Here is a 27,157-nt window from a genome sequence, read left to right as displayed (position 1 = left end):
TCATTTGGCTGGTCCTAACTCTTACCCAATGTTGTATAAAGACAACTCAGCACCCTCAGCTTAAGGTAAGAGTGACAGACACATCAGTCAAAAGTAGGGTAAGAGATTACCCCTAATGTCAGTGGCGTGAGTCAGGATGGCACACAACACAAATGAGGCAGAATATCTGGGAGAAACAATGTTTTTTATTTTCCAAAATAATGATTTACTGGCTAAAAAAAAAAAATCAAACTCCACAATTTTCCATCTCATCATGGCCTCCAGAACAGCAGTCCCTGCTTGATTCCACAGAGGAAAGGGAACATCCTAAAGATAGAAGAGTGTATACTTCCTATGAGTGTGTTATCAGGGGAAAGTTGCAGCCTGGAAGTCTTTAGGGAAGTAGGAATCTGGAAGAAGCAAAACTTCAAGTGTGCCTATTCACAGCTAGGAGAAAAGTCTGTTGATATATAACAGCAGTCATGTATCACAAGCTACCCACTAGGGTAAGGGGGATGAAATGTGGGAAATAGACTCTCTTCCCTATGAGAGAAATAAGGGTAGATAGATAGGTAGATAAGGCAACATGTGAATCTTTTCAGGGCACCATATATTTTCAAGAAAGGCAACAGAAGAGGACATGTGCACCCGGATACAATCCGTTGGCATGTGATGGTCAGCTGCATCCCCAGAAGACGAGACAGAAATATTCCAGAGTTTTGTAACTGCAGTAACAGGAAGAACAGGGGCTACATCACCTCATAGCCACTGCGAATTCCTTTCATGAGGCAGCAGGCAAAAATAATGCCGAGGAGCTGAAAAAAACAGTAAGAGAAAACTGTATCAACTGAAACATTTTCTTTGCAAGCGGGACGGACACAGTTGCAGTTTGGATATGAAGCCTAGGCTCCCTTTGCAACCATTGCAGCCTCCTTTTCCTTGAGTACATAAAAAAACCCTTCTCAGGTGCCCAGCACACGTCACCTGTCTCCCCTCCCTCTTCCCAGCACCACAATCCTTCTGTATATCTGGACTACTATATGACCAACAAGTGGCAGGATAGAGTATGTCCCTGCCTGTGGTTTGTACATTTGGTTCGCTTGTCCTTTGTTCATAGGCTTTCATAAAGGAGCCTCTGGTGATGCAATGGGTGAAACCCTTGTGGTAGCGGGACTGCTGACCGAAAGGTCACCGGTTCAAATCCAGGGAGTGGGGTGAGCTTCCGTTTGTCAGCTCCAGCTTCCCTTGTAGGGAAACTTACACCTTAAAAGAACTGGAATGTAAGAACCTGAGTTTTAAGAAGATCTCAGCTCTAAGAAAGCCAAACAGACACATCCTCTGTTTCTATCAGAGGTGTTTGCTAGGGTGGCTACAAGAGTGGAAAAACGTAATTCCATAATTCCCCCTTTCCCCAGAGACCAAGATTCTCAAGCCTTCTAGCATTTGCATTGGACAGGAACCAGCTGTGAAGTATACAACACTAGTTTCATTGACCTATCCAGCAAGGAAAATATAGCCAATATTTATCAAGATAGTGTATTAGACTGGCAATGGAGCAGCAGCAGCACAATGCATCACTCATATGTGAAGATGGCAGGCCACACTGACTTCTTTCTCTCTCCAATACAAGTTTCCTGCTTTGAGGAAACTGCTTGGGCTTTTTAAAATGGTCAAACCATATTTTAATAAAGGTGAAAATTAAAAAAATGGTGAAGTCATAACGTTTTGTGAATAATACATATTACTCAGGCCTAAATAGTAATACTGACATCACTAAGTTTGAAGATATTGCTCACAAGCATCATACAACAAGGCAGAGCATGCATGCATACATACATTTCCAGAAAGAACATTATAATCGTACCTCAAAGAAAGCAATGCCCAGTGCTACTGCGGCCACAATTACAATATGTTTCTTCATCAAGCCCTCTATTTTTGTCACACAACCCTATATGGAAAGAAGAAGAAAAAAAACAGGAAGAGTGCCTTGGGAAGTCCACCAGGTAGTCACTAATATATGCCTCCCTAATAGTTCCCCATACTAACCTCTGTGTAGACATTCTCATCTGTTGGGTTCGTTGTGCAATTCAAGCCACTCTTGCAGCATGATTGAGGCACTCGATCAGGCTCAAACCCTTTCACGGAAAACCAGTCACTGTAATTAGAGGCTCCACAGCACAGATACTACAGACAGGGTAGAGGGGCAAGAGGAAAGAAAGATGTGAGCATTTCCCAAAGTAGCATGGTTTTTAGGTTAGCAACCTACTTCAACACTTCCAGAGTAAAAAACATTTTCTAATACTCATGATTAAGTTTTATGAAAGGAATTCCATTATATTCCATTTTGAAGATAGGTAGCAGAAGCCAGCCAGGATTCATTCATTCAAAATGAATTAACACATGGTAGAGCATGATACTCTTTCTATTGAACCACACTCTGTGTGCATGTGTCAACTTATGGTGACCTTACAAATTTCACAGGGTTTTCCTAAGCATGAGATAATGATATATAACCTACAGCAAGGCTTCTTAAACTTTTCCACTCACAACACCTTGCATGGCATGGCAGAGGGTTGGACTAGATGGCCCTTGGAGTTTCTTCCAACTCAATGATTCTAACCCTTTTTGGCTGGAGAAAAACCACTGGATGAATTGACACCAAATTTGGACGCAATGAACCTATCAGGCCAATGAGTGACCATCACTCATAAAAACACTGAAAAACACAATGGAAGAGACTTAAAAAGCCAAAAAATATACATTACAACGTATGCACAAAACCACATATTTACACAAATATACACAAAAAACACATATACACAGACTGGGCCACAGCAACACGTGGCAGGGGACGGTTAGTGTATGTGTGTGTGTGTAGGGGTGTGTGAAGGTGTCATTCAGAAAACTTGTATTGCTACAAAGTATTCAGTAACCCAAACATTGAGCTGAGGGCAGTCAATTGGGGCCCATAGTTTAAGCAGTTTAAGAAGTCCACTGTGGTTAAATGTGAGGACTAGTGGTTACTCTGGCACTTTAACTGCTTTGAAGATGCCCAGTTTATTCACAGGTATTACTATGTTTTAAATCTAAAATTTTATCATTTGATGATGATGCCTGTTCACTTGTATTTGGTTAAATGTATGATGTACTGCTTTTATGCTTATGTATTTCTTTTTTATGTGTGACACCCTAGAGTGGTTTTGTGAGCTGCCCCGAGTCCCTCTGGGGAGATAGCAGTGCGGTAAAAATAAAGATGATGATGATGATTATTATTATTATTATCAGAAACACAACAAGATTAATACACAACAAACAAGATCACTCTGCTGGCTGTTGTATTGGATCACACGTTGGACACTTCCTAAGTGTCTAGGACTGTGTGATGTATCAGCTAATAATGCATGCAGATCCCAGTAAGGTGGCCTTCTGCAGCTGGCAGATGATAATTTTGTCAGAGCCAATTGTGTTTAAGTGCAGGCCAAGGTCTTTAGGCACTGCACTCAGTGTGTTGATCACCACTGGAACCACCTTTACTGGCCTGTGCCAGAGTCTTCATTATTATTACTACTACTACTACCACTACCACCACAACTACTACTACTAAGTACTAGTCTACAACACCTGGTGATCATGGGTGGTCTCCTATCCAAGTACTAGCCAGGACTAGCACTGCTTAGGTCAAATGGAATCTGGTGTTTTTAAGGTATTCAAATCTGGATTAAAACTGGTGGAATAGGATGGATCAGCTTCATACAGCTTTCTTATAGTAAAGAATGTCCCTGGGCAGCATTTGGGCTCCTAAAGCTGTTTTTGCCACACTTGACCTCTTCCCAATTTTCTAAGTTATTGTCCTCGTTGATAAAATGTTTTTCCCCCCAATGGGCTGCAGGGATCCATTGCACCATTTAACATTGAAACATATGTTTTCAAAACTGGAAGCAGACATCTAATCTTTTGGGATCTGATTTTTTAGAATTTTAGTCCATGCAGTCCCCAGAATCAGGAGACAGCAGCGTCTGCAGCAAGTATCCGCTGATGATTTATAAAATTTACTGCCACCCAAGAGGAAGTGATCCTCACTGACTTAAAAATTTATAGATTCTTTTAAAAAAAAGAATCTATAAATTCATAAATCACTTAACTTAAAAAAGAGGTCTGACAGCCCCATGTATGAATTATAGCAAATCTGCCTGCTTTATAGATAAAGCCAGCTACAAATAAGATTGATCGTGTCTGGATATTTGGGACTACACTTTCAATCTGGCTTGGACCTCATGCCTAATCGCCACTTTTATGGGAGTTGTATTCTAAAACAGAGGGGCCGTGTTATCTGAGTAACTTTGGACACAATATGCCTACCATCACTCAAAAAATTGATTTTGTCATTTGGGAGTTGTAGTTGCTGGGATTTATAGTTCACCTACATTCAAAGAGCACTCTGAACTCCACCAACGATGGAATTGAGCCAAGCTTGGCACACAGAACTCCCATGACCTACAGAAAATACTGGAAGGGTTTGGTGGGCATTGACCTTGGGTTTTGGAGTTGTAGTTCACCTACATCCAGAGAGCACTGTGGACTCCAACAATTATGGATCTGGATCAAACTTGGCACGAATACTCAACATGCTCACATGTGAACACTGGTGGAGTTTGAGGAAAACAGACCTTGACATTTGGGAGCTGTATTTACTGGGATTTACAGTTCACCTACAATCAAAGGACATTCTGAACCCCACCAACGAGAGAATTGGGCCAAACTTTCTATACAGAACCCCCATGACCAACAAAAAATACTGTGTTTTCTGGTGGTCTTCGGTGACTCTTCTGACACCCCCTCACAACCCCCCACCGCCCAGGGTCCTGACCCCCAGGATGAGAAATGCTGTCTTAAGGTCATCCAGTCCAACTCCCTTCACCTGGGCAAGAAAACATGAACAAAGCCTCCTGACAAAGAACCATTCAGCCATATATATTGATAAATAGATATGATTCACACACACACACACACATATATGCTAGATTTAATATCATAGATTTCAAAGGGACCTCTAAAGAAGGACAATGATATATTGCATGTTCCAGAGTAGGCAAACCAGACAATCTCTATATCAACACTGACAAGAAATACTGTTTACCCACAAGCATAAAGAAATTACATATATTAGAACCCAACACTATTTTCCAGGTCACTAGACTGGGCCACAGCAACGCGTGGCAGGGGGCAGCTAGTGAATAAATAAAAATGAGAAATAGTGCTTTTTTGTTTCACTCACAGTCTTCTGAATGTCGTCCAAAGCCTTGCGAATGTCTGAGTTATTATACTGCTTCATTTCTTCTTTGATTTCAGTATCAATAATTTCCTTGACCTAGGGAAAGACAGAAGATGAGATAAGGGAGTAAGGTTATTCAATCTTGGCAAGACAGCCAGAACCCAATGTGAACAACTGAGCCAGCCTGAGAAAGAATACCAATTTGGGGGTGCAAACACAACTTCTGGATATATTTTTTTCTGGTAGTAGACATCAACTTAAAGAAAGACTTCTTCATCTGTAGCCTCTCCCTAGGGAATTTCAGTGAGAAATACAGAGGAAACCATTGATTAATATCCAAGGACATGTCTTACCTTATCCTTGAAGACATAGCCAGCAATGGCAGCAGCAATCTCCACCAGGAAGATCAGCGTCAGCAGGACAGCAAACTGGACAAGGGAATAAAGCGTTTTAATATTAATGAGTCTTCAGTGGTTTTAGCCCACTGCACGTGGACTACATTGTTAATGAGAAAATAATCCCAAACCACACAAATTTCACCTCATCCCAAGACCAAAGATCTTGGCATGACAGCCTAACAACAGAACAGTAACCTCTTCAACTCGAACCTTCTACCAGAGTCTACATAAATAATCAACTCAGATTTATCCCTATTCAAAGGCTATCAAGTAGTTGTACTTTCACACTTGTGGTTTAAACTTTTGCAAATGTTATTATTTGCTGGTTATTGCTATTGTCGTCACCATTGCTGCTGCCCTGCACCAGCTTGGCAGAGAGGGGTACAGCAAACTTTCCAAACTTCTCTTTGCTGAGGAAGGACTCTCTGACCTTCTTCAGAGGAAAGGGGTACAGCAACCAAACCATGCTTTCACTGCCAAAAAAAGAGACTAATTTCATTCTTGGGCCAAAAGAGGAACAGCCAGCTTCCAATGACTCTCTTCACTAAGGAAGGCCTCCGATTCTTCTTCAGAGGGAAGATCAATTGGCTTCGCATGTGCCTTCCTCTCCACCATGGAACAAGTCCCCAGCCTTCTTTGGCCAAGAGAGGGAAACGTAACATACTTCTCTTGAGGAAGAACTCTATTTCTATGCGGGAGAGGAATGAGGCTGCTGTAAAAGAGAACTTGGTCACAGGTTGGGCATGGAAGGGGGAACAAGATGGAAGACCCCCTGGGAGTTAGGCAGGCATGCCGTGGTGTATCCTGTTCCTCCCTCTATCTGACTTTTCCTTCCTTTCTTCCTTCCAAGCCAGACTTGAGTGGGCACACATCGCCTGGTCCTTCCACTGTAATTCTAAGGGAGCGCCCTATGGACCAAAATGCCAAGAATGAGGTTCTACTTATGGTCCTGCACCACAAACAGGGGTGCCAGTGGAGGCAGACACAGGCAAATTGCAGCAAAAGAGCCAGGGGAGCTGTGTCTTCCTGAGTTTGGCTGGGAAAAGTAGGCTGGGGGAATCTTGTATCTTTAAATGAAAACTCAGTAGCAGCCCAACCCATCACAGGGCCCCTCTCTGGACATTTGCACGTGCATGCTTCATGCTTCTTTCTTGCCACTCTGCTAGCTGACCAGCCAGCAATGCCACCCACAAGAAAACCATGATGATATGAGAACTCCACACCCAGCTCCAACTCAGGAAGGAGAAGGATAGTTGAGAAGTGGCAGTGGAGTGAGGGGGAAGGTGGGGGGAGGAAGAGGTTGCCTTGGAGTAAGGCTGAGGCCTCATAGTACCAAGTTGGGAAAAGGAGGTATGCATCAAAGTATGTCTTGGAGAGGAGACAGAGAGTGGGGGGGGGGGGGGGGGAGAGAGAACAACAAAACAGCAGAAGATTTTTGTAGCAGTGTAGTTGTTCTAGGAGGTGAAAGCATTGGCGGTGTGGTGGAGGCGGCTTTGATTGGTGCAGCAGCAGAGTCTGTAGCATATATGTGTGAGGGCTCAAAATATTCATGTTTTTCTACTTTCAAAGTGCCCTGTGTCTCTAATCCTCATGATTGTGGAGGGTTATAGTATCATGACCCTATTCCGCTCAAGGTGAGGAAAAAATCATGCATTTCTCTGCCATTTCCAAAATGGCAGTGCTCTCCATCAGCCTTCTCTCTGCTTCCAAAATCCTGATGTGATCAGATCCACCAATATTTCCCAGGGCCCTTCCACTCAGACCTATATCCCAGAATATCAAGGCAGAAAATCCCACAATATCTGCTTTGAACTGGGTTATTTGAGTACACACTCAGATAATGTGGGATTTTCTGCCTTGATATTCTGGGATATAGGGCTGTGTGGAAGGGCCCCCAGATGTAAATAGTAGCAATAAATGGTCTCTAACTACTTCATCACACTAGAAAATGAATCCACTTTAAATCCGGTTTCTGCCTCTTGCAGAATTTTGGGGTTTGTAGTTGAGTGAAGCTGTTAAAGGCTCCTCCCTAAACTACAAACCCCAAAATTCTGCAAGAGGCAGAAACCGGATTTAAAGTGGATTCATTCTCTAGTGTGATGAGGACCCCTGTCTTGCTCTGCTAACTGCTGTTCAAATATTCATCCACAATATTTTGAACTACCTCCTTTCACTTTCTCCTAGTCATTGATACCAAAATCCATGCATGCTCAGATCCCGTTATATACAATGACATAGTAAACACGTGGTCCCCTAGATAAATCAAACCTTCCGTTTTGGATTTTGAAAAAGCATTTTAAGGTCATGGATAGTTGCATCAATGAGCACAGAAGAATGACTGTATTGAGGATCTAGCTCCTTGAGAACTAACTACATCTCTCTATCTAAACTGCATTGTGAACCAAGCACCATTCTTTTTCAGACCTCAATAGTTTAAAGTAAATAGCAACAGAATGTCAATAGTATATTATACAGTTCCACTCAGTAACTTTCAGTCTTTATACCTATGAGAAGAACAATAGTTACAGAATAAATAGAAAAGAAGGCTAATCCTAGAAGATGGGAAGCCCTTACTCATGTTCTCTAGCAGTCCTGTCTTTGTCCACCTGAGAGGTCCACACTAGTTCCTTGTCAGGCCAGACAGAAATATTAACTAGAGAATGACTATTTTAGAATCTTGCATCCACGGTATTATCCTGCACACCTGCAAAACAGTGGAAGCAGTTCTGTATTTTGTTTTGTTTTTTTAAATAAGAAACCAAACATTCTATTCTTTGCAGCCATTGAAACCAGGTAAAATATTGGGAAACAATTTTGGGAGAAAACCCCAACAAGCAGACGGACAAGATTGAGATTTCAGTGTCTTGTGTAGTTCCTTACTCCTCCCCTTAATGTATCCAAATTATGAAACATCTAGAGATTTGATGGATTCATTATTTCTTTAGTAAATAATTATTTTTTAACATGTGTATAGCCTTTTCTGGTGAGGTTCTCAATGATGTCAGAGAGAGACAGAAAGCTTCCAAATGGAATTCCAAATACCCTTGACTCCGGAGCATCCTGGTTTTTCTATGACTGCTGCATCACCACCTTTCTTTGTTGTTAAAAAACAAATAGTACTTCTTGCACACTGCCAATGTCCCCTAGAAACTAAAACACACCTGTAGGGCAAAGTACAACCTGTGTTTGTTGCCAGATGCCTGGGTTGTATGGGAAACCAGAAGTTGGAATTGTAACGGGGGGGGGGGGGGGGGGTTAGGGGGAATATATTCTACTAGCTCAGGCATGGGCAAACTTCAGACCTCAAGGTCTATTCCCTCTATCTTATCTATTTTTCCCCTGTAATTTCTCTTGTAATACTGCTATTTTCTTTTCATCTCGTTTAATTTCTTTTATAACTTCTTGAAGTATATTAACCTCTTTTTTGAGTGTCACTTTTTCTTCCTTAATTTGTTTTTCCCAGCTAATCATTTCCACCTTTATTGATTCTTGATGTCCTTCGTGTTTCCTTTGGAATTCATCTTGCTTCTCTGATGACTTCTGTATCTCTACTATGATATCTCTTAGACTTATTACTTCTTCTTTCAACTCACATCTGTTCATCATTTTCTTTATCTTTAGCTCTTGAAAAGGACGTAATTATTTTTCACTGGGTTCTTTCTTTTTCTATTTTATTCTATTCCATTCTATTTCTTCTCTTCTTGACTTTCATATGACTATATACTATGTGTTTTCCCTTTTGTCTATCATCCCTTCAGCCACTGCTTGTTCTCCTTTGTCTCCTTTATCTATGGTTTACTTCTTCGTAACTCTATCTGTGGTTGCCTTCCATTTCATCACTTTCCCTCCTCAAATCCAAGTACTCTCTAGGAATTACTCAGCTGTGCTCCTACTTGTCTTTTTGTTTACAAAAATACTCATGTCAGCCATAATAATAACAAACTTATCACTGAGCTTGGAACCCCAAGTTTCGGCGGTGACCAGGGGAGCATTTGCACAGTTAAAGCTTGTGCACCAGCTGTGCCCATATCTTGGGAAGTCTGACTTGGCCACAGTCGTCCACACTCTGGTTACATCCTATATAGACACTGCAATGCTTTCTAATTGAGGTTGCCTTTGAAGGGTTGGACTGGATGGCCCATGAGGTCTCTTCCAACTCTTTGATTCTATGATTCTATGACTGTCCGGAAGCTTCAAATGGCCCAATGGACAGCAGCCAGATTGCTAACAGGAGCGGCACTCAGGGAGCATACAACTCCTCTGTTGCGCCAGCTCCACTGGCTGCCTGTCTGCTACTGGGCACAATTCAAAGTGCTGGCTTTAGCCTATAAAGCCCTAAACGGTTCTGGCCCAACTTACTTGTCTGAACGCATCTCCCCTTATGAACCATCCAGGACTTTAAGATCATCTGGGGAGGCCCTGCTCTTGGTCCCGCCTTCATCACAAGTACGGATGGCGGGGACGAGAGACAGGGCCTTTTCATTGGGGGTCCCTTGGCTATAGAACACCATCCCTAAGGATATCAGATCAGCCCCCTCCCTTTTAACATTTCAAAAGACTTGGCTCTTTGAGCAGGCAATTTCCAAATACAGTGTAATAGACATAGGAAGATGGAATGGTTGAATGATGATTGGACGATGTTTTTAATAGGAGACCCCAATGTTTATGTTTTTATGGATTTCGTTATGGTTTTTATATCTGATTGTTTTTATTGTATTAAAATGGTATTTTATGGTCTTGGCACCAATTGTAAACCACCCCGAGTCACCTGCAGGTTGAGAGGGACGGTATATAAATACAGAAAATAAAATAAAATAATAATAAGGTGTTTTGGACTTACCAGCTGTTAGGACTTGTGAAAGTTGAAGTCCAAAACACCTGGAGATCCAAAGTTTGCCCATGCCTGTATTAGCCCCACAAATCTGTTTTACCTCTCCCTCCTGGTGACCACTGAAATCTCCACACACCCTGCTTCTTCTCCACTGACCCCCTCCTCACCGTAGTGACCATGCAGTAGTTCTCTTTTATTGCTCCACAGCAACCGAAAAAGGAGATGAAGAAGACAATCACGCCTACAGCCAAGATGACGATGGGGGCACCTGACACAGAGACAGAGCTGGTCGTCTGCAATGTCTTGCTGAGCTCAATCTGTACATAAACCCCCAGGGCGATCAGCGCAATGCCACAGAGCTGTGGAAGAGAAAGAGAGAGGAGAAAAAGGCATTATATTACAAGAATTGGGTGGTGCAGTGGCAAAGAACAAAATCATTGTGTGATGGATATAACCATTGTACCTTTGAGGTAGAAAGTGAGTTATTGCACATAGAAATACACACAGCTCAGATTTTAAAACCCTGTCTGAACCTCAAATCTATGAGGCTAAGTATTGGAGAGGAATTCCCCCTTTTCTTGGGTGTGGTAACCCTTGAGGGCAGTGCTTCCCAACCTGTGGGTCCCCAGGGGTTTTGGTCTACAATTCCCAGAAATCTCAGCCAGTTTACCAGCTGTTAGGATTTCTGGGAGTTGAAGGCCAAAACATCTGGGAACCAACAGGTTGAGAATCACTGCTTTAGGGCAGTGCTTCTCAAAGTCTTCTCCTCCATGTGTTTTGGACTTCAGCTCCCAGCAATCCCCACTGGCTTACCAGTTGTTAGGAATTGTGGGGTTTAAAATTTAATAACATCCGGAGGAGCAGAGTTTGAGAAACTGCTTTAGGGTATTTAACAGCTATGTTCCTTTTTCTCAGCCATATTATTTTGATGTTGTTTACGATTATGGTTTTTTATATTTTATCTGATGTTTTTAATTGTTTGTGTTTTATTTATAACTCTTTGGGCTTGTCCCTTGTAAGCCACTGAGTCCCCTTGGGGAGATGGTCGGCAGCGTATAAAAATAATGTTGTTATTGTTGTTGTTGTTACATCCCTGCCTCCCCCTCCAATGTACTCAAACTGGTTGACAGACTCACTTCCTCCCCACTGTACCTTCATAACAAATCTGTGAGATCATTCTAGCTGAGAATAGTGGTTGGCCTAAGGTTTTACTACTAAACTGGGATTAGAACATGGATTTCTCAGTTGCCAAGCTGACTTTCTAATCTAGACCACAGTTTCTTAAATTGTGGTTCTCTACCCCAAGCTCAATGCTGGGGTCATGAACAATTTGACAACAGTAAACATTTCTGAAGGTCACTTAGTGGCTGTGGGAGACATTCACCCAAATCTATTGTGCTGTTTACATTGGACTCTGGAGAAGATGCTTCAGCTGAACTGAACTTCATAAAAAGGAAGACCAGCAAGCCTTGTAAATGCTGATTTAATATTTGTTTTTATACCTATATACCTAGAGGTCGTGTAAACATTTATCAGATCAAAAGGGGTGGTGAGTGGGAAAAGCCCTGATCTAGAGCACTCTAGCTCTCTCATTAATAGGACTGGCTCTAAATCAGTGGTTCTCAACCTTCCTAATGGCATGACCCCTTAATACAGTTTCTCATGTTGTGGTGACCCCCAACTATAACATTATTTTTGTTGCTACTTCATAACTCTAATTTTGCTATTATTATGAACCATCATGTAAAGATCTGATGTGCAGGATGTATTTTCATTCACTGGGCCAAATTTGGCACAAATACCCAATACGCCCAAATTTGAACACTGCTGGGGTTGGGGGGGGGGGATTGATTTTGTCATTTGGGAGTTGTTGCTGGGATTTATAGTTCACCTACAATCAAAGAGCATTCTGAGCGCCACCAACGATGGAACTGAACCAAACTTGGCACAGGGAACGCCCATGACCAACAGAAAATACTGGAAGAGTTTGGTGGGCAGTGAGCTTGTGTTTTGGAGTTGTCGTTCACCTACATCCAGGTAGAGCACTGTGGACTCAAACAATGATGGATCTGGACCAAGCTTGGCACAAATACTCAGTATGCTCAAATATGAACATTGCTGGAGTTTGGGGAAAATAGACCTTGACATTTGGAACTTGTAGTTGCTGGGATTTATAGTTTGCCTACAATCAAAGAGCATTCTGAATGCAACCAACGACAGAATTGGGCCAAACGTCCCACATAGAACCCCCATGACCAACAGAAATACTGTGTTTTCTGATGGTCTTTAGTGACCCCTCTGACAACCCCTGCTCTAACGCTGCTCTAAATGCTTGGATGTCCAAGTCTGTTCTAGCAGCAGCTCGTTGCATCTACCAGCACAGCACTCCTTATTATTATTATTATTATTATTATTATTATTATTATTCCACTTTCTCCCTTCTAAAAAGAGACCCAATGCTACTGGAGTATGAAGAGTTGTTTTTCAATTATTTAGCAGGCAATTATTTGTTTCTCAGCCTCACTATGAAAATACATAGATATCATCTCTTATGTGCTATTGACCCACTGCCCATTGGACGTATCTAATCCAATATAAACGGAAAACAAATTTTGGCAGACTAGCTGTGGTTCTGGGAAGATATTCTGTCTTTAGCAGATGTCTTAGCTTTTTACAATGTTGTACCCTTCCACTCAAAAAACTCTCCTGTTGGTAAGATGGATCCATCTATTCAATCATTTACTACACTCAAATCTTAGTTGCCAGACTATCTTGACAGGATGGAAAATTTAGGTTACGCATGTACAGTATAAGGCTTTAACACAGCAGGATAAACTACCAGCAGCAGTAAATCTAGTCGTTAAAAGGATGCCAGTTTGAAGCCTGGGTCAGGATAAGCTCCTGGCCTTTAGCCCAGCGTCCACCTACCTAGTTGTTCAAAAGCAAATGTGAGTAGATAAGTAGGTACCGCTTAAAAGCAGGGAGATATTCTGAGGTACCTATAAGGAATGTCAGCGATTTGATCAAAAGGAGAAAAGTTTACGAACAAAGCTCTTTGGGAGGGAGATGAAGCAACACCCTCCGCCCCAATGCCCGGAACCGAGCACAAAGCCTCCAAGATGCTGAAGACGCGAAAAGCCGATATATACCTCTGTGATCTACCCCCTTTGGGATGAGAAGGGAGGAATATAAATACTGTAAATAAATAAATAAATATTGGAAAACAAGCTTAGGCTAGCTAATAGTTACACCGGGGAAATGAAACATGGGATACGGGACAGCACACCCATTCAGCCAATGAAATGGGAAATATAAGGTCAGAACTAAGAACTGAAATCATGGATACCATTGATATTTAATATATGGCTGGTTCTACTGTAGGCCCTGGTTTTAATGAAACGCAGGGCTGAAAATAGCTCATTTAATGCATAGACCTCCACTCTATGTTTTTTCCAAAACATATCCATAACTAGGCTTTGTTTTGTTTTTTTTTAAAAAAATCTACTTTCTAGGTATGTTTTTAAAAGTTTACTGGCTGTAGCTGTTCTCGGGGTTTTTTTTAATGGAAGGCAAATGGGGGAGGCTTTGGATGGAAAGCCAGCATTTAATATTTTAAAACAATAAATATGGCCTGTCTGTTCCGGGACTGCTTGGTTTTAATATGCACATGTTTCAAATCAATAGTTCTTTCCTTGATGTGGATATCTTCGCAATACATAAAAGCTACATATAGGCAGCAAGAGAATATATGTTGTCATCATCAAAGATTCATGAGCACTTACACAGTAAAGGTAAAAGTTCCCCCTGAAACTAAGTCTAGTTGTGTCCAACTCTGGGGGGTGGTGCTCAACTCCATTTTAAGCCGAAGAGCCAGCGTTGTCCGTAGACACCTCCAAGGTCATGTGGCCAGCATGACTGCATGGAGTGCCATTACCTTCCCGCCAGAGTGATACCTATTGATTTACTCACATTTGCATGTTTTTGAACTGCTAGGTTGGCAGAAGCTGGGGCTAACAACAGGAGCTCACCCCATCTGTGAATTTGAACTGCCAACCTTCCAATCAGCAACTTCTGTAGCTTAGCAATTTAACCTGCTGTGCCACCGTGACCTCTTACATTTACACAGTAACTTTCCATTTATAAAAAGTAAGGGGTCTATCAGCTTCTGCAATTCTAATAGGGTCTGCACTCCTCAGTCCATGCTTTCTTAAGAAGTAGAGGGCTTTTCCATTACCACTGGACATACACATTTATTCTGCTGTAAGCTTCTTCTTAAATAGCTTTGAAAGTCAGAAACAGAAGTAAGGTCACCATTAGCTGACTTTCTATGTGTGAGTGTTTGAGGATGGGGTATTTATCTCACAAAAGGATATAGTGCCATTCTTCAGACTTGCAACTTAAACACTTTCTGCAACATGGCTGATACAGGTAAACAAGAAGGCTATGGAAGGAAGCTACGTAGCATACTTAGCCAGAACAAGTTAAAGGCAACTAAATATTAGTTGAAATAGCAGTTTGTCCTAATTAAAAGTTCAGAGCAAATGTTACCTGCATTGTGTTCAAAGGGTATGTGGTTCAAGCCTGGGCATTCATACATAAGGCTAAAATAACATCCACCCACTAAAGCCAAGAGCAGCCTATGGAAAGGTAACCAGAAGCAATTGCAATTATGTACTTTTAAAAGGCAGAGTCAGGATAAAGACTATAAGGAAAAGGTATGAAACAGGTTTCAATTCTAATAAAGAGACAAAATTAAGAAACCCAGCTCTTGGAACTGGAGCATCAAAGTCACAGAGCTTGGGAAAGTTACTTTTATTTATTACAAAGCATGGAGCAATCAAGTTAGTCTGGGGATCCGAGGCACTGTAGTTACATAGTAACATAGTCCGAGTGACAGGTTTTCCTTCATCATGACATCTCAGAAACGCCTTCCCTCTTCAGGTTGTCTTGCCACCCAGTTCCCAAATAGCTGATGTGCTTCCTGGAGCAGTATTTACTTTTTCCTATCACAGTGGGATGGATCCACCCAAGGCAAAGAGACCCAGCCCTTTCAGGGTGGCACAAGTAATTCCCCAGTTAACCTGCCACGAACAAACATGGATTCCATTCAGCATTGAACTGTTATCACCATCAATCTTGCCAGGTGAGAAGCTGGGGACAGACATAGCTTAGTCCTGCTGTCGCAGCACAAGACAGAAATCCCACTGGCTTTATGACGACAGGTGCAGGCAGAACAACACAGCAAGCGGAAATGTTCCACTTTGTTTTGCCACCATTGTTCACACGAACCTGATTGACTTCTGTGTAACAGAGCCAGTATTCTGGATTTTCTTTAAGAGCTCTCATGAGGAAGAGGGGGAGATCCAACACAGACTGAGTAACCCTTATCTGAAATGTTTGGAGCAGAAGTGTTTCGGATTTTTTCTCTGCTTTTGGAATATTTATCAATACACAATTTTGGAGATGGGACCCAAGTCTAAACATGAAAGCAATTTATATTTCATATATACCTTATTATGACATAGCCTGAAGGTAATTTTATACAATATTTTTAAATAAGTTTGTGTACACTGAAAGCACAGTTGTCACTATCTCATGCAGGCAATTCCAGATTTTGAATCATATTGGACACAAGATACTGGAAGGTCAGGGAGAAACTAAAAAAACCCAAAAGGTGTCACAGTCAGTTTGCTTTGCAGTAGTTCAGACACATATGAGACTTTCCCTTTCCCTTCCTGAAAGCAAGGAACCACTTTCTAGATGAAGGTAACTGTATTTACCACTGTTTGGTACTGAAAATTCTAGGAGAGAGAATTGGTTTAGGCCAGGGGTCCTCAAACTACGGCCTGGGGGCCAGATACGGCCCTCCAAGGTCATTTATCCGGCCCTCGCTCAGGGTCAACCTAAGTCTGAAATGACTTTAAAGCACACAACAACAACAACAACAACACCAACAACAATCCTATCTCATCCGCCAAAAGCAGGCCCACACTTCCCACTGAAATACTAATAAGCTTGTATTTGTTAAAATCATTTTTCATTTTAATTATTGTATTGTTTTAAAGTGTTTTTGCACTACAAATAAGATATGTGCAGTGTGCATAGGAATTCATTTATGTTTTTTTTTTCAAATTATAGCTTTATGTTTTTGAGGGGAATTATGTTTTTGAGGGGGAAAGATTTCCCAAAGCAGTTTTTCATGTCAGGAGCAACTTGAGAAACTGTAAGTTGCTTCTGGTGTGAGAATTGGCCACAGTAAGGAATTAAAGACGTGAATGTTTCGTCATGCTTTCGATTGACGACTCCTATGACAAATGGCCTGTATCATGACTTGAATTGTCATTCAATCTGGTGTCTTATATTATGTTAACTAATCCTGTTAATTTGCTCTGTTTCCATGATTTTTCCTATGCCGTTATTCATTGTCATCTACCTTACTAAACCACTTTATCCTTTAACTAGTTCACGTAGTGGTTTTCCTCCCCCCCCTCCAAAAATAGTCTGCTGTTATTGTTGTTGCTAGCTATTTTTGTTATGTTCTTTTATGCTGTTTTAATTGTTATTGCTTTATTTTAATTGTATTCTGCCTGGGCTTGGGCCCCATGTAAGCCGCCTCGAGTCCCTTCGGGGAGATAGAGGCGGGGTAGAAAAATAAAGTTCTTCTTCTTCACCTGCAAGGACATTGTCCAGGGGACTCCTAGATGTTTTACTATCCTGTGGGAGGCTTCTCTCATGTCCCCTGTATTTGAAGCTGGAGCTGAAAGTTGGGAGCTCACCCGACTCCCCGGATTCAAACTGCTGACTTTTCGGTCAGCAGTCCTGCTGGCACAAGGGTTTAATTCATTGTGCCACCGGGGGCTCCGTCTCAAAGCATGAGAAGTGACAAAGATTGTTTCCCACAAGTAGTACATGTGAAAAAAATGAAATCCAATCTGTGTGAGTATGGCCATCTTTTCCTCTGGGCAAAACAGGAAAAACAAGGTTAATGACCTAAAACAGAAGGGTTTTGATCCAACCGCTACTCCAAGGGAAGTCTTGGAGAGATGTGGAGGATGACCATCTCACTGAGACATGTCATTTCTTGTTCTATTCCAGAGCATACATTTCAATTATTCCTGGTTAAAGTAGGCCCGTCTGAATGTATATAAAGACAGACTTACCAAATTTCCATTTATTCATTGAGTATACCCTATGAATAAATGGAAATTTGGTAAGTCCATCTTTATATAAACTCCAATGGGCCTACTTTAACCAGGACTAATGGAAATGTATGCTCTGGAATAGAACAAGAAATGACATGTCTCAGTGAGAGTGTCATCCTCCACAACTTCTCCAAGACTCACGGCAATTTCATACCAAAGTCTTTAGAAGCCTCCTACCCTCTTGGCCATCACACACTATTGCTCAGATCACAAGGGCTCTTGCTCACAAAAGCATAGGTTATAATGAATGTGCATTTAAGTCGCTCTAGCATTCTTTTTGGTTTTTCTGAATTTCCATATAATCTGCCTAGACAGATTTTTTACACTTGGAGGATACGCCAACATTTAAGATATATAGGTATTTTACTAAAATACATAAAATGGCCTCATATGGGAGGTGCCCCAAAGGACGTGCAGTCACTTCCTCTTGTCATGTTGATGTTCCATTGCTTCCTAAGATAAATCGAGACAAAAACCACAATTCCACTCACTTCCTGGATAATATTATACTACGGTCACATTAAGCAACCAAGTGGAAGCAAACAAATGAGCCTCCAGGCAGAAAATAGGCATAACTTGGAATAGTGGGGTGAGGTGGGCTAATTTAAAATACTAACTAACAAACCCTACCCTGCAAATAACTTGCTCCTATTTTTATCTCATTAGTTTTTAACATTTTATCATGTACATGTGGCCCCGCCCACTGTCACTGTGATTGTGTCTATTGTAATGTTATTTTGTTACTGTATTCATATGTTGTTGTTTTTTCATGTAATTTTGATGATGTTGCTGGTTGTTTATGTTTTGGTTTTATTTTTGCTGTAATATGTTGTCCGGGCTTGGCCCCATGTAAGCCACTCCAAGTCCCTATTGGGGAGATGGTGGCAGGGTATAAATAATAATAATAATAATAATAATAATTATTATTATTATTATTATTATTATTACCTGAAAACTGTTATTTTATAATTGTGGCCAGAGATCTTTTCACTTTGCCTTTGCACTGGGTAATTGTGCCATCCCCCCACCAATATTTGTGGCCTTGCCAGCTCTAGTAACACAGCCAATGATAAGAAACTATGGTAGTTGAACAGCAACACATCTGGAAAGTCATATCTGCTCTAGTTCAATAGTGAAATCAACTAAGTCTCAATTAAAAGTGCAGATCTAGCACAAAGTATGTTTTTCCCTATCCTGTCTGAGCTTTTAAAAATACTAACTTTTCACAAATCATGTAATACAGACATGGGCAAACTCGGACCCTCCAGGTGTTTTGGACTTCAGCTCCCATAATTCCTAACAGCCTCAGGCCCTTTCATTTTCTTCTCCTTTTCCACTTAAGCGGCTGAGGGAGAAAACGAAGGGGCCTGAGGGTGTTAGGAATGGTGGGAGTTGAAGTCCAAAACACCTGGAGGGCCCAAGTTTGCCCATGCCTGATATAACATCATGTATTATTAAATACTTAACACAGTTCATGTTTCCAAGTCTACTTTAGTTTAAAAACAAAGAGTTTTGATAGTAGGACCATGAGAACTTGTGTCATTTTATCACCAAAAGCTAAGCCAACATATACATAAAATCTGGACTGCAACAAACATAATTACAACTTGCAGTTGAAATATCTGTCTTTAATTTGGATTTTCACTTGTAAATGTAGCAAACCATTTTGGGATAAGTAGTGATTATGAAGGCTTAGATTCTATAGTATTTTGTCTTCAGGAGAGGTATAGCCCATATTTTTCTATCAAAGTGACTCTGCTTTAACATAGCCGTGTTTGCCATTGTGGTTGCATTAACAGGGAGAGCAAACATATGACTAACGAACCCTCTTTGGGATTGGCAAATCTTGATCTATCCGTCACAGAAAAAGGTGTGTACCTGGGTTTACAGAGTCTATTTCCCACCTTCTCCCATTTAATTTTTAAGTAGTATTCAGGAAAGAATGGGACTTAAATAGCCTAAAGGTACCAGATCCTGTATGACTTTAGAACAGTGGTTCTGAGCCTGTGGGTCCCCAGGTGTTTTGGCCGACAACTCCCAGAAATCCCAGCCAGTTTACGAGCTGTTAGGATTTCTGGGAGTTGAAGGCCAAAACATCTGGGAACCCACAGGTTGAGAACCACTGCTTTAGAAACTATGTAGTGTCAGCTCTGGTTAGCACAGTGGTTTTCAACCTGTGGGTTCCCAGGTGTTTGGGCCTCCCAGAAATCACAACCAGGTTACCAGCTGTGAGGATTTCTGAGATTTGAAGGCCAAAACATCTGGGGATCCACAGGTTGAGAACCACTGGGTTAGTACTTGATGGGACACAAACAACAAATACCAAGCATTGTATTTGTTGGTTATGTCCTTCCCTATGAAGACCCTATGGACTTCATGGACTGCCACAAGTCAAGGCAATAGACACGTATTTGGAAAAAAGAACAGAAACTATATCATCAGAATGGAGCCCCTGCTGGTGCAATGGGTTAAACCCTTATGCCGGCAGGACTGAAGACCGACAGGTCGCAGATTCGAATCCAGGAAGAGTGCGGATGAGCTCCCTCTGTTAGCTCCATCTCCCCATGTGGGGACATGAGAGAAGCCTCCCACAAGGATGGTAAAACATCAAAACATCTAGGCGTCCCCTGGGCAACGTCCTTGTAGACAGCCAATTCTCTCACACCAGAAGTGACTTGTAGTTTCTCAAGTTGCTCTTGACACACACACACACAAATCAGAATGTTAAAAAATAAAATCCACCCCTTTTTCTTTTCCTTTGGGGGGGGGGGGTGCTTTTCCTATCACTTTTCCTATCTCAATTCCAATCAAATCCCTTTTCAATTCCCAATCAAAACAGTGTTGTCATTTAGCTCGTCAATAACGAATCAGTTAGGGGCAACTAGCAAAGAGAATTTGTGTCCCACATACTGTAGCTGACAAAAGTCAAGCACTATATAAAGAAAGCTGAATTCGTGCTTTAAAGGAAGCCTTTGGGGCATCCACTCTGCCCTACTCCCTCCAACCAACCAAAAGGAAGGAGTAATGGTAAGTTGCACTGACAGCAATAAGGCACAGCTAATACATGGGACAGAATTTCCTTTGTCAAACATAAAGATATTGAGTCAGCTGTGTGTGCTTTCTCAGTTTGCCCAAGATGGTAAATACACAATCTCTGGGATTAGTCACTGCAACGTAAGTACAGAAAGGAGGGTATGGCCTATGCCTCTGCAACAAGCCCTCTTATTCCGTTCTAAAGCCACTATGTGGAAACTGAAATTGTTATTCGTTTGCAGCATTCCCACCCCTTTGTCAAGTGCCTCTTTGCCCAAAGTGTTTGCTGATCAAGTCTTTAAACTATATTTTTCAGGGTGTGACTTTATAAATTATGAAGAGCTGATATTTACAAGGCCTTACATGGTGTTAAATCTTAGAAAGTTGTATCAAGTGATAGCGCCCTCATTTTCTGTTCACCACCACCTCAATCACACCCCAATGTAACTGATAACTAAATAAAGGTCAGCAGTTCGAATTTGGGGAGCAGGGTGAGCTCCTGTCTGTCAGCTCCAGCTTCTCATGCAGGGACATGAGAGAAGCCTCCCACAGGATGGTAAAACATTTGGGTGTCCTCTGGGCAACGTCCTTGTAGATGGCCAATTCTCTCACACCAGAAGCGACTATGCCCCAATAGTTACCCTAATTATCATGCTCACAAGCCTTCAGTGGGCAAAATGACATCAATGGCTGACCACTCCCACTATTTTTCTTTATTTATTCTGTTTGCCTTTCTTCCAACATAGTGACTCAAAGTAGCTGACAATAAGCTACGTCATCAGGCTCTTGACTTAAATGCTAGGTGGAGTTTTTCGACCTAATACCTCAGCAAGCAAATAGATTTTAGTCCTGGAAAGCATAAAAATGCATGGTGTCTTGCTATATCTGATAACACTATGTAACATGATTTTTCCTGGGTTATTAATATAATTTCTTAATTAGTTTTATCATAAAAACATGGGAAAAGTTTATTCAACTGAAAACTTTGTTTTTGCGGGACACCCTGCAGCACAATTTGCTATAGTTTTTCAATGAATATCTCACAGAGTCTCAACCAAATCAACATAGTTTGTGGAAGCAACAAAAACCAAGTTTCTGGAGTAGAACAACTACTTTCAAAGTATTGCACAATTACACAAGTAGTAACAGTTTTGAACCAGGAACAATTTTTTCATGTTTTGCTACACAGGGATAACATAAGACTACTCCAATTGAGGGAGAACTGAGCTACATAAATTGAGGAAGGAGAAGGCCATAGGGCAGAGATCCCCCCTGCCTGTCGCCCCCGAAATGTACCATTCGTCAGAGAGGAAACTGGAGGGGGAGCGAAGTGTCCTTCTGCTATTGAGCAAGACGTGCCCTCTTTCCACAAGATTACACTTGTGACTCAGCCTGGGTCATTGAAACTTTACTAACAGACTGATCTCGTGTTCCAAGAAAGCAAGAACGGGGCCAAAGGACTTCCCCCACAACTGTCTCCACACACAGACAACACCACCCTCTCTGACGGAGGCTCCCATGACAGCTGCTTTCCCTCCAACAGCAATCAGGAGGGTTGAGACCAAGCAGCCAGCCCCACCGGAAGAAAGAGAACCTCTGAAGCATTCGGGCGGTTAAACTTGGAAACCTTGATTGCCCAAGATCAAAATGAAGTCAGAAAACCGTTGGCTTCCTACTTCCTCAAACTCTGTGTGCCATGTGAAAGGTGACCAGTTATACACTGTACTGGAAACAGAGCAGTGAGTGCTACTTAAGAACATTCTGATAACTCCAGCAACATCCTAAAGGCACCAAATCCCACTTAGAAACTAAGCAGGGCCAATCCTGGTTAGTGCTTAGGTGGGAAACTCGCAATGAATACCAGGTGATGGAAACTGTATTTTAGGCAGGATCTGATCCCAGATTATATGAGTCCACGCTGCCAGATAATCTGAGATTTTTTTGGTCATGTCCGGAGTGACTTGAGAAACTGCAAGTCGCTTCTGGTGTGACAGAATTGGCAGTCTGCAAGGACGTTGCCCAAGGGATGCCAGGAAATTTTGATGTTTTATCATCCTTGTGGGAGGCTTCTTTCATGTCCCCACGAGGAGCTGGAGCTGATAGAGGGAGCTCATCCGCGCTCTCCCCAGATTCGAACCTGTGACCGGTCAGCCTTCAGTCCTGCCAGCACAGGGGTTTAACCCACTGTGCCACCGGGGGCTCCTGGGATATAGGGCAGTGTAGATCCAGCCTCAAGGCCCTTCCACAGGCCCTATATCCCAGGATCTGATCCCAGATTATCTGGCAGTGTAGACTCATATAATCCAGTTCAAAACAGATAATCTGGGATCAGATCCTGGGATTTAGGGCAGTGTAGATCTAGCCTCAAAGGCCCTTCTAGACAGGTTCTATATCCCAGGATCTGATCCTAGATTTTCTGCTTTAAACTGGATTATATGAGTTTATACTGCCAGATAATTTGGGAGCAGATCCTGGGATACAGGACAGTGTAGATCCAGCCTCAGGGTCCTTCCAGATAGGCCCTATATCCCAGGATCTGATACCAAGTTTTCTGCTTTAAACTGGATTATATGAGTCCACACTGCCAGATAATCTGGGATAAACAGAAAAACTGGGATCAGATCCTGGGATATAGGGTCTGTATGGAAGGGCCCTCAGAGGAAGGAACTGGCCAAACTGCCATTGAGTATTCCCTGCCTAAAAAAAACCTCACAAAATTCATGGGGTCACCAGTTGACAAGTGACCTGAAGACACATACAAAACATCCTCGAAAGGCAAATGAAGTTCATTGTTGTCTTTGTGCTGAACCCTAAAGGGAGAAATTTGATAATCATCGAGTTGTTTTTGATTCAAAGGTAAACTCATCCCACATCATAGCAGAACAGGGGGAAATTATTACCTTTTTTAAAAATCAAGTATGCAAAGTATTTTGGCATCACTTTTAGTACAAAGACATATGCATCTCCAAAGCTGGATGCCTAGAATTCTCCAGCAGATAAATGATGGTACTTAAGAGATTTAAAGTACGATGAGAAGCACATTTATTATGTACGTATGTAGGAGTCCCAAAGGATTATAACACAGCTAAGGATGCACAGCTCTTGTGATGGGAACTTACTACTAGCACTTATAGAGAAAAGAAGGAAAGCCATCAAGGAAACGGAGCAACAACTCGGAGTTAATTCAGCCTTTAAAGGTTAATTGCCCAAAGTGGAACAAAGCGCCTTGGCTGCTGAAGAGGCCAAGCAAACCCAGCCCAGAGCTTTTGATGGCGGAGGGAGGAAAGGAGGACAAAACAAGCCCCATAACCTCTCCCTCCTCCCCTACTTCCACTGACTTACCCAGAATATGAAATTGAAGAAGAAGACCAGGAACTTCACACACTTCATGCCGCCTTCGACGCCCATTTTGCCTTATTCGTCCCTGTGAGGAGGGAAAAAACAGAACAGAAGTGGCGTTAAGAGTTCAAGCCTCGCCGAAGGAGGAAGGAAAGGGAAGCTGGGAAAAGAAGATGGGCGTTTTGAAGCCTATCATGGAGGCTGGGAAAAGGAAAAACAGGAAACTTGGAGGAGACAGCCTGAGGCAGAAAGCGGGAGGAGAGGAAGAGTAGGGATTCCAGTAAACCTGGGCCCGGTTTCCTCAAGGGCTGGGTTTCATGTAAATCCTTTCAGGATACATATGTATCAGAAAGAGATTGCCAGGAGGAAGTTGGGGGAGATTCAGATACAAGGGACACACTCTCTCCACCAAGGCGGAATTTTCCAGTTTCCCTACTCCCACGCAAACAGTCAGGGGTGGCCACACTGTAGAATTAACACACTTTGATATCACTGCTACGCAATCACAGGAGTTTGACAAGGGTTTTTTTCCGTCTTCTCTGCCAAAGTATAACTCACCAAAGTGTAACTCCCAGGGTTCAAATAGCATGAAAGTGGCATATAAATAAAGGGGGGTATAAATATTATTATTACCATTATTATCAAAGTGCATCAATTCTACAGTGTAGATCAGACATGGGCCAACTTGGGTCCTAAGCGGCTGAGGGGGGAAAGGAAAGGGCCTGAGGCTGTTAGGGATTGTGGGAATTGAAGTCCAAAGCACCTGGAGGGAGGACCCAAGTTGGCCCATGTCTGGTGTAGATGCAGCCAGAGTTCTTGAAAGTTGGAAGAGACCATAAGGGCCATCTAGTCCAACTCCGAAGGGAAAGCACAATCAAAGCATCCCCAGCAGATGGCCGTCCTGCCTCTGTTTAACAACATGGCACAAGAGAACCCACTTTAGAATCACAGAATCTTAAGAGTTGGAAGAGACCTCCTGGGCCATCCAGTCCAACCCCCTGCCAAGAAGCAGGAAAATTGCATTCAAAGCACCCCCGACAGATGGCCATCCCACCTCTGTTTAACAACGTGGCACAAGAGAACCCACTTTAGAATCACAGAATTGGAAGAGACCTCATGGGCCATCCAGTCCAACTCCTTTCCAAGAAGCAGGAAAATCACATACAGAGCACCCCCGACAGATGGCCATCCAGCCTCTGTTAAAAGCTTCCAAAGGAGGAGCCTCTACCACACTCCGGGGCAGAGAGTTCCACTGCTGAACAACTCTCACAGTCAGGAAGTTCTTCCTCATGTTCAGATGTAATCTCCTTTCTTGTAGTTTCTCTCTTCTCTCCCCTTTCCCCAGCACTATCAAGGCTGGGAAAGCCCCAACATAGAACTCCGGCCTCACTCCAAGGATTCTGGAGTTGGGAGGGAACCCCAAGGGCCATCCAGCCCGACCCAATTCTGCCACCATCCAAACACTCCCGACAGATGGCCGTCCAGCTGGACAAACTTCCAGGGAAGGCGCCAAATCCAAGGAAGCGACATAAGAGTCTAAATAACAATTTCTTCTTTCTCCTTTCTGTAGAAATCTAGATTCCCGCGTTAAAAAAGGACCCCCTCCCTCTTTTACTATTATTTTTTACCTTGCCACTTCCTGCTCCTGGAAAGCAACCCAATAACAAGAGCACCGCAGGATCCAAAGGGGCAGGACTGAGCCCAGCCCCAGCGCCTCGCCTTCTTATAGCCGGCCCCCTCCTCGCGCTCCCCTGAAGCCACGCCCCCCTCCCGAGTCACCGCCCCCTCCCCGCGAGACGGAGCTCCCCCTCCGCTGCTCCTCACGTGACCTGGAGGGAAGGAGGGGAGGGGGCTGACTCAACAGGAAAAGGAGGGAAAAGGAGGGGGAGCATGGGGGTCAAAGGCAAGAAGAGCACCCCATCCAGACACTTAGAGTCTAATGGTCATGGCTCAATGCTATGGAATAATGGGAGTGGCATTTCCACAAGGTCTTTAACCTTTCTCTTCCAAAGAGCGCTGGGACCTCCCCAAACTACAAATCTCAGGATCCCACAGCCTTCAGCCTTTGTGACTTGAAGCGGGCTCAGGCAGCCTTTATTCTGCAGTGTATTACACAATGAGGCACGATTTTAAATGTCATTTCCTAATGGGTTCAATGCTATAATAAACATGGGAAAAGTTGATTAAACTGCCAAAACTTTATTTTTGCCGTGACATCTTGCAACACATTTTGATATAGTTTTCAATTAATAATAATGATGATGATTTTTTTGGTCATGTCAGGAGCGACTTGAGAAACTGCAAGTCGCTTCTGGTGTGAGAGAATTGGCTGTCTGCAAGGACATTGCCCAGGGGATGCCTGGGTGATTTGATGTTTTTATCATCCTTGTGGGAGGCTTCTCTCATGTCCCCGCATGGGGAGCTGGAGCTGACAGAGGGAGCTCATCCGCCTCTTCCTGGATTCGAACCTGCGACCTGTTGGTCTTCAGTCCTGACGGCACAGGGGTTTAACCCACTGCGCTGACACCGGGGGCTCAAGATGATGGGGGCCCAATTACCTTCCTCCCTCTCCCCTTCCCCATCTCACCTCCCTCACCGCCCAATTACCTTCCTCCCTCTCCCCTTCCCCATCTCACCTCCCTCTCACATCATACGACGATTTTCCCACCCTTTCTATCCATTTCATTGTTCCCACTCTTTCACTGTATAAAGAGAAAATCCAGAAAATTTAATAAAAAAAAAAAGATGATGATGATGAATTTTATTTATACCCCGCTACCATCTCCCCAAAGGGGACTCAGGGCAGCTTACATGAGGTCAAACCCAGTAGTGCATTACTACAGAATACAACCAAAAGCACAGAATAAACATCGCAATACATAAAACATAAGAATACAATAGTACAGTGCAAAAATATAGTGAGAGATAAATCACAATAAGCGGGCCACATGTACAAGATAAAATGATAATAACTCAGGATTAGTTAGAAATGGAACAAAAATGTTTGCGAGGGAGAAGCTCATTGGAAATGGAGTAGTGGAGACAGGCCTTCAAACAGGCAGGGGGAAGTACAGTATGGGGGCAAAACATCTCCTACAGCACT

The 27,157-nt window shown here is 42.6% G+C and overlaps 1 protein-coding gene across 1 annotated transcript; it reads right to left on the bottom strand.

The window, feature by feature from the left end:
- Positions 1 to 165: 165 nt before the first annotated feature.
- On the bottom strand, positions 166 to 25,787 carry CD63 (CD63 molecule). The gene is made up of 8 exons (XM_060763945.2): positions 25,683 to 25,787; positions 24,058 to 24,139; positions 10,648 to 10,839; positions 5,605 to 5,679; positions 5,255 to 5,347; positions 2,026 to 2,163; positions 1,844 to 1,927; positions 166 to 794 (listed from the first exon to the last, which is right to left on the bottom strand). Exons 2-8 carry the CDS (start codon positions 24,121 to 24,123, stop codon positions 729 to 731), a joined length of 714 nt encoding a protein of 237 aa, XP_060619928.2. The 5' UTR covers positions 24,124 to 24,139; positions 25,683 to 25,787; the 3' UTR covers positions 166 to 728.
- Between the last annotated feature and the right edge of the window lie 1,370 nt (positions 25,788 to 27,157).

Source organism: Anolis sagrei, chromosome 2 (genome assembly GCF_037176765.1).
Source record: "Anolis sagrei isolate rAnoSag1 chromosome 2, rAnoSag1.mat, whole genome shotgun sequence".
NCBI classification, from domain to species: domain Eukaryota; kingdom Metazoa; phylum Chordata; class Lepidosauria; order Squamata; family Dactyloidae; genus Anolis; species Anolis sagrei.
The sequence above is the reverse complement of the archived record's forward strand: the minus strand, read 5'-3'. Positions and strand labels throughout refer to the sequence as shown.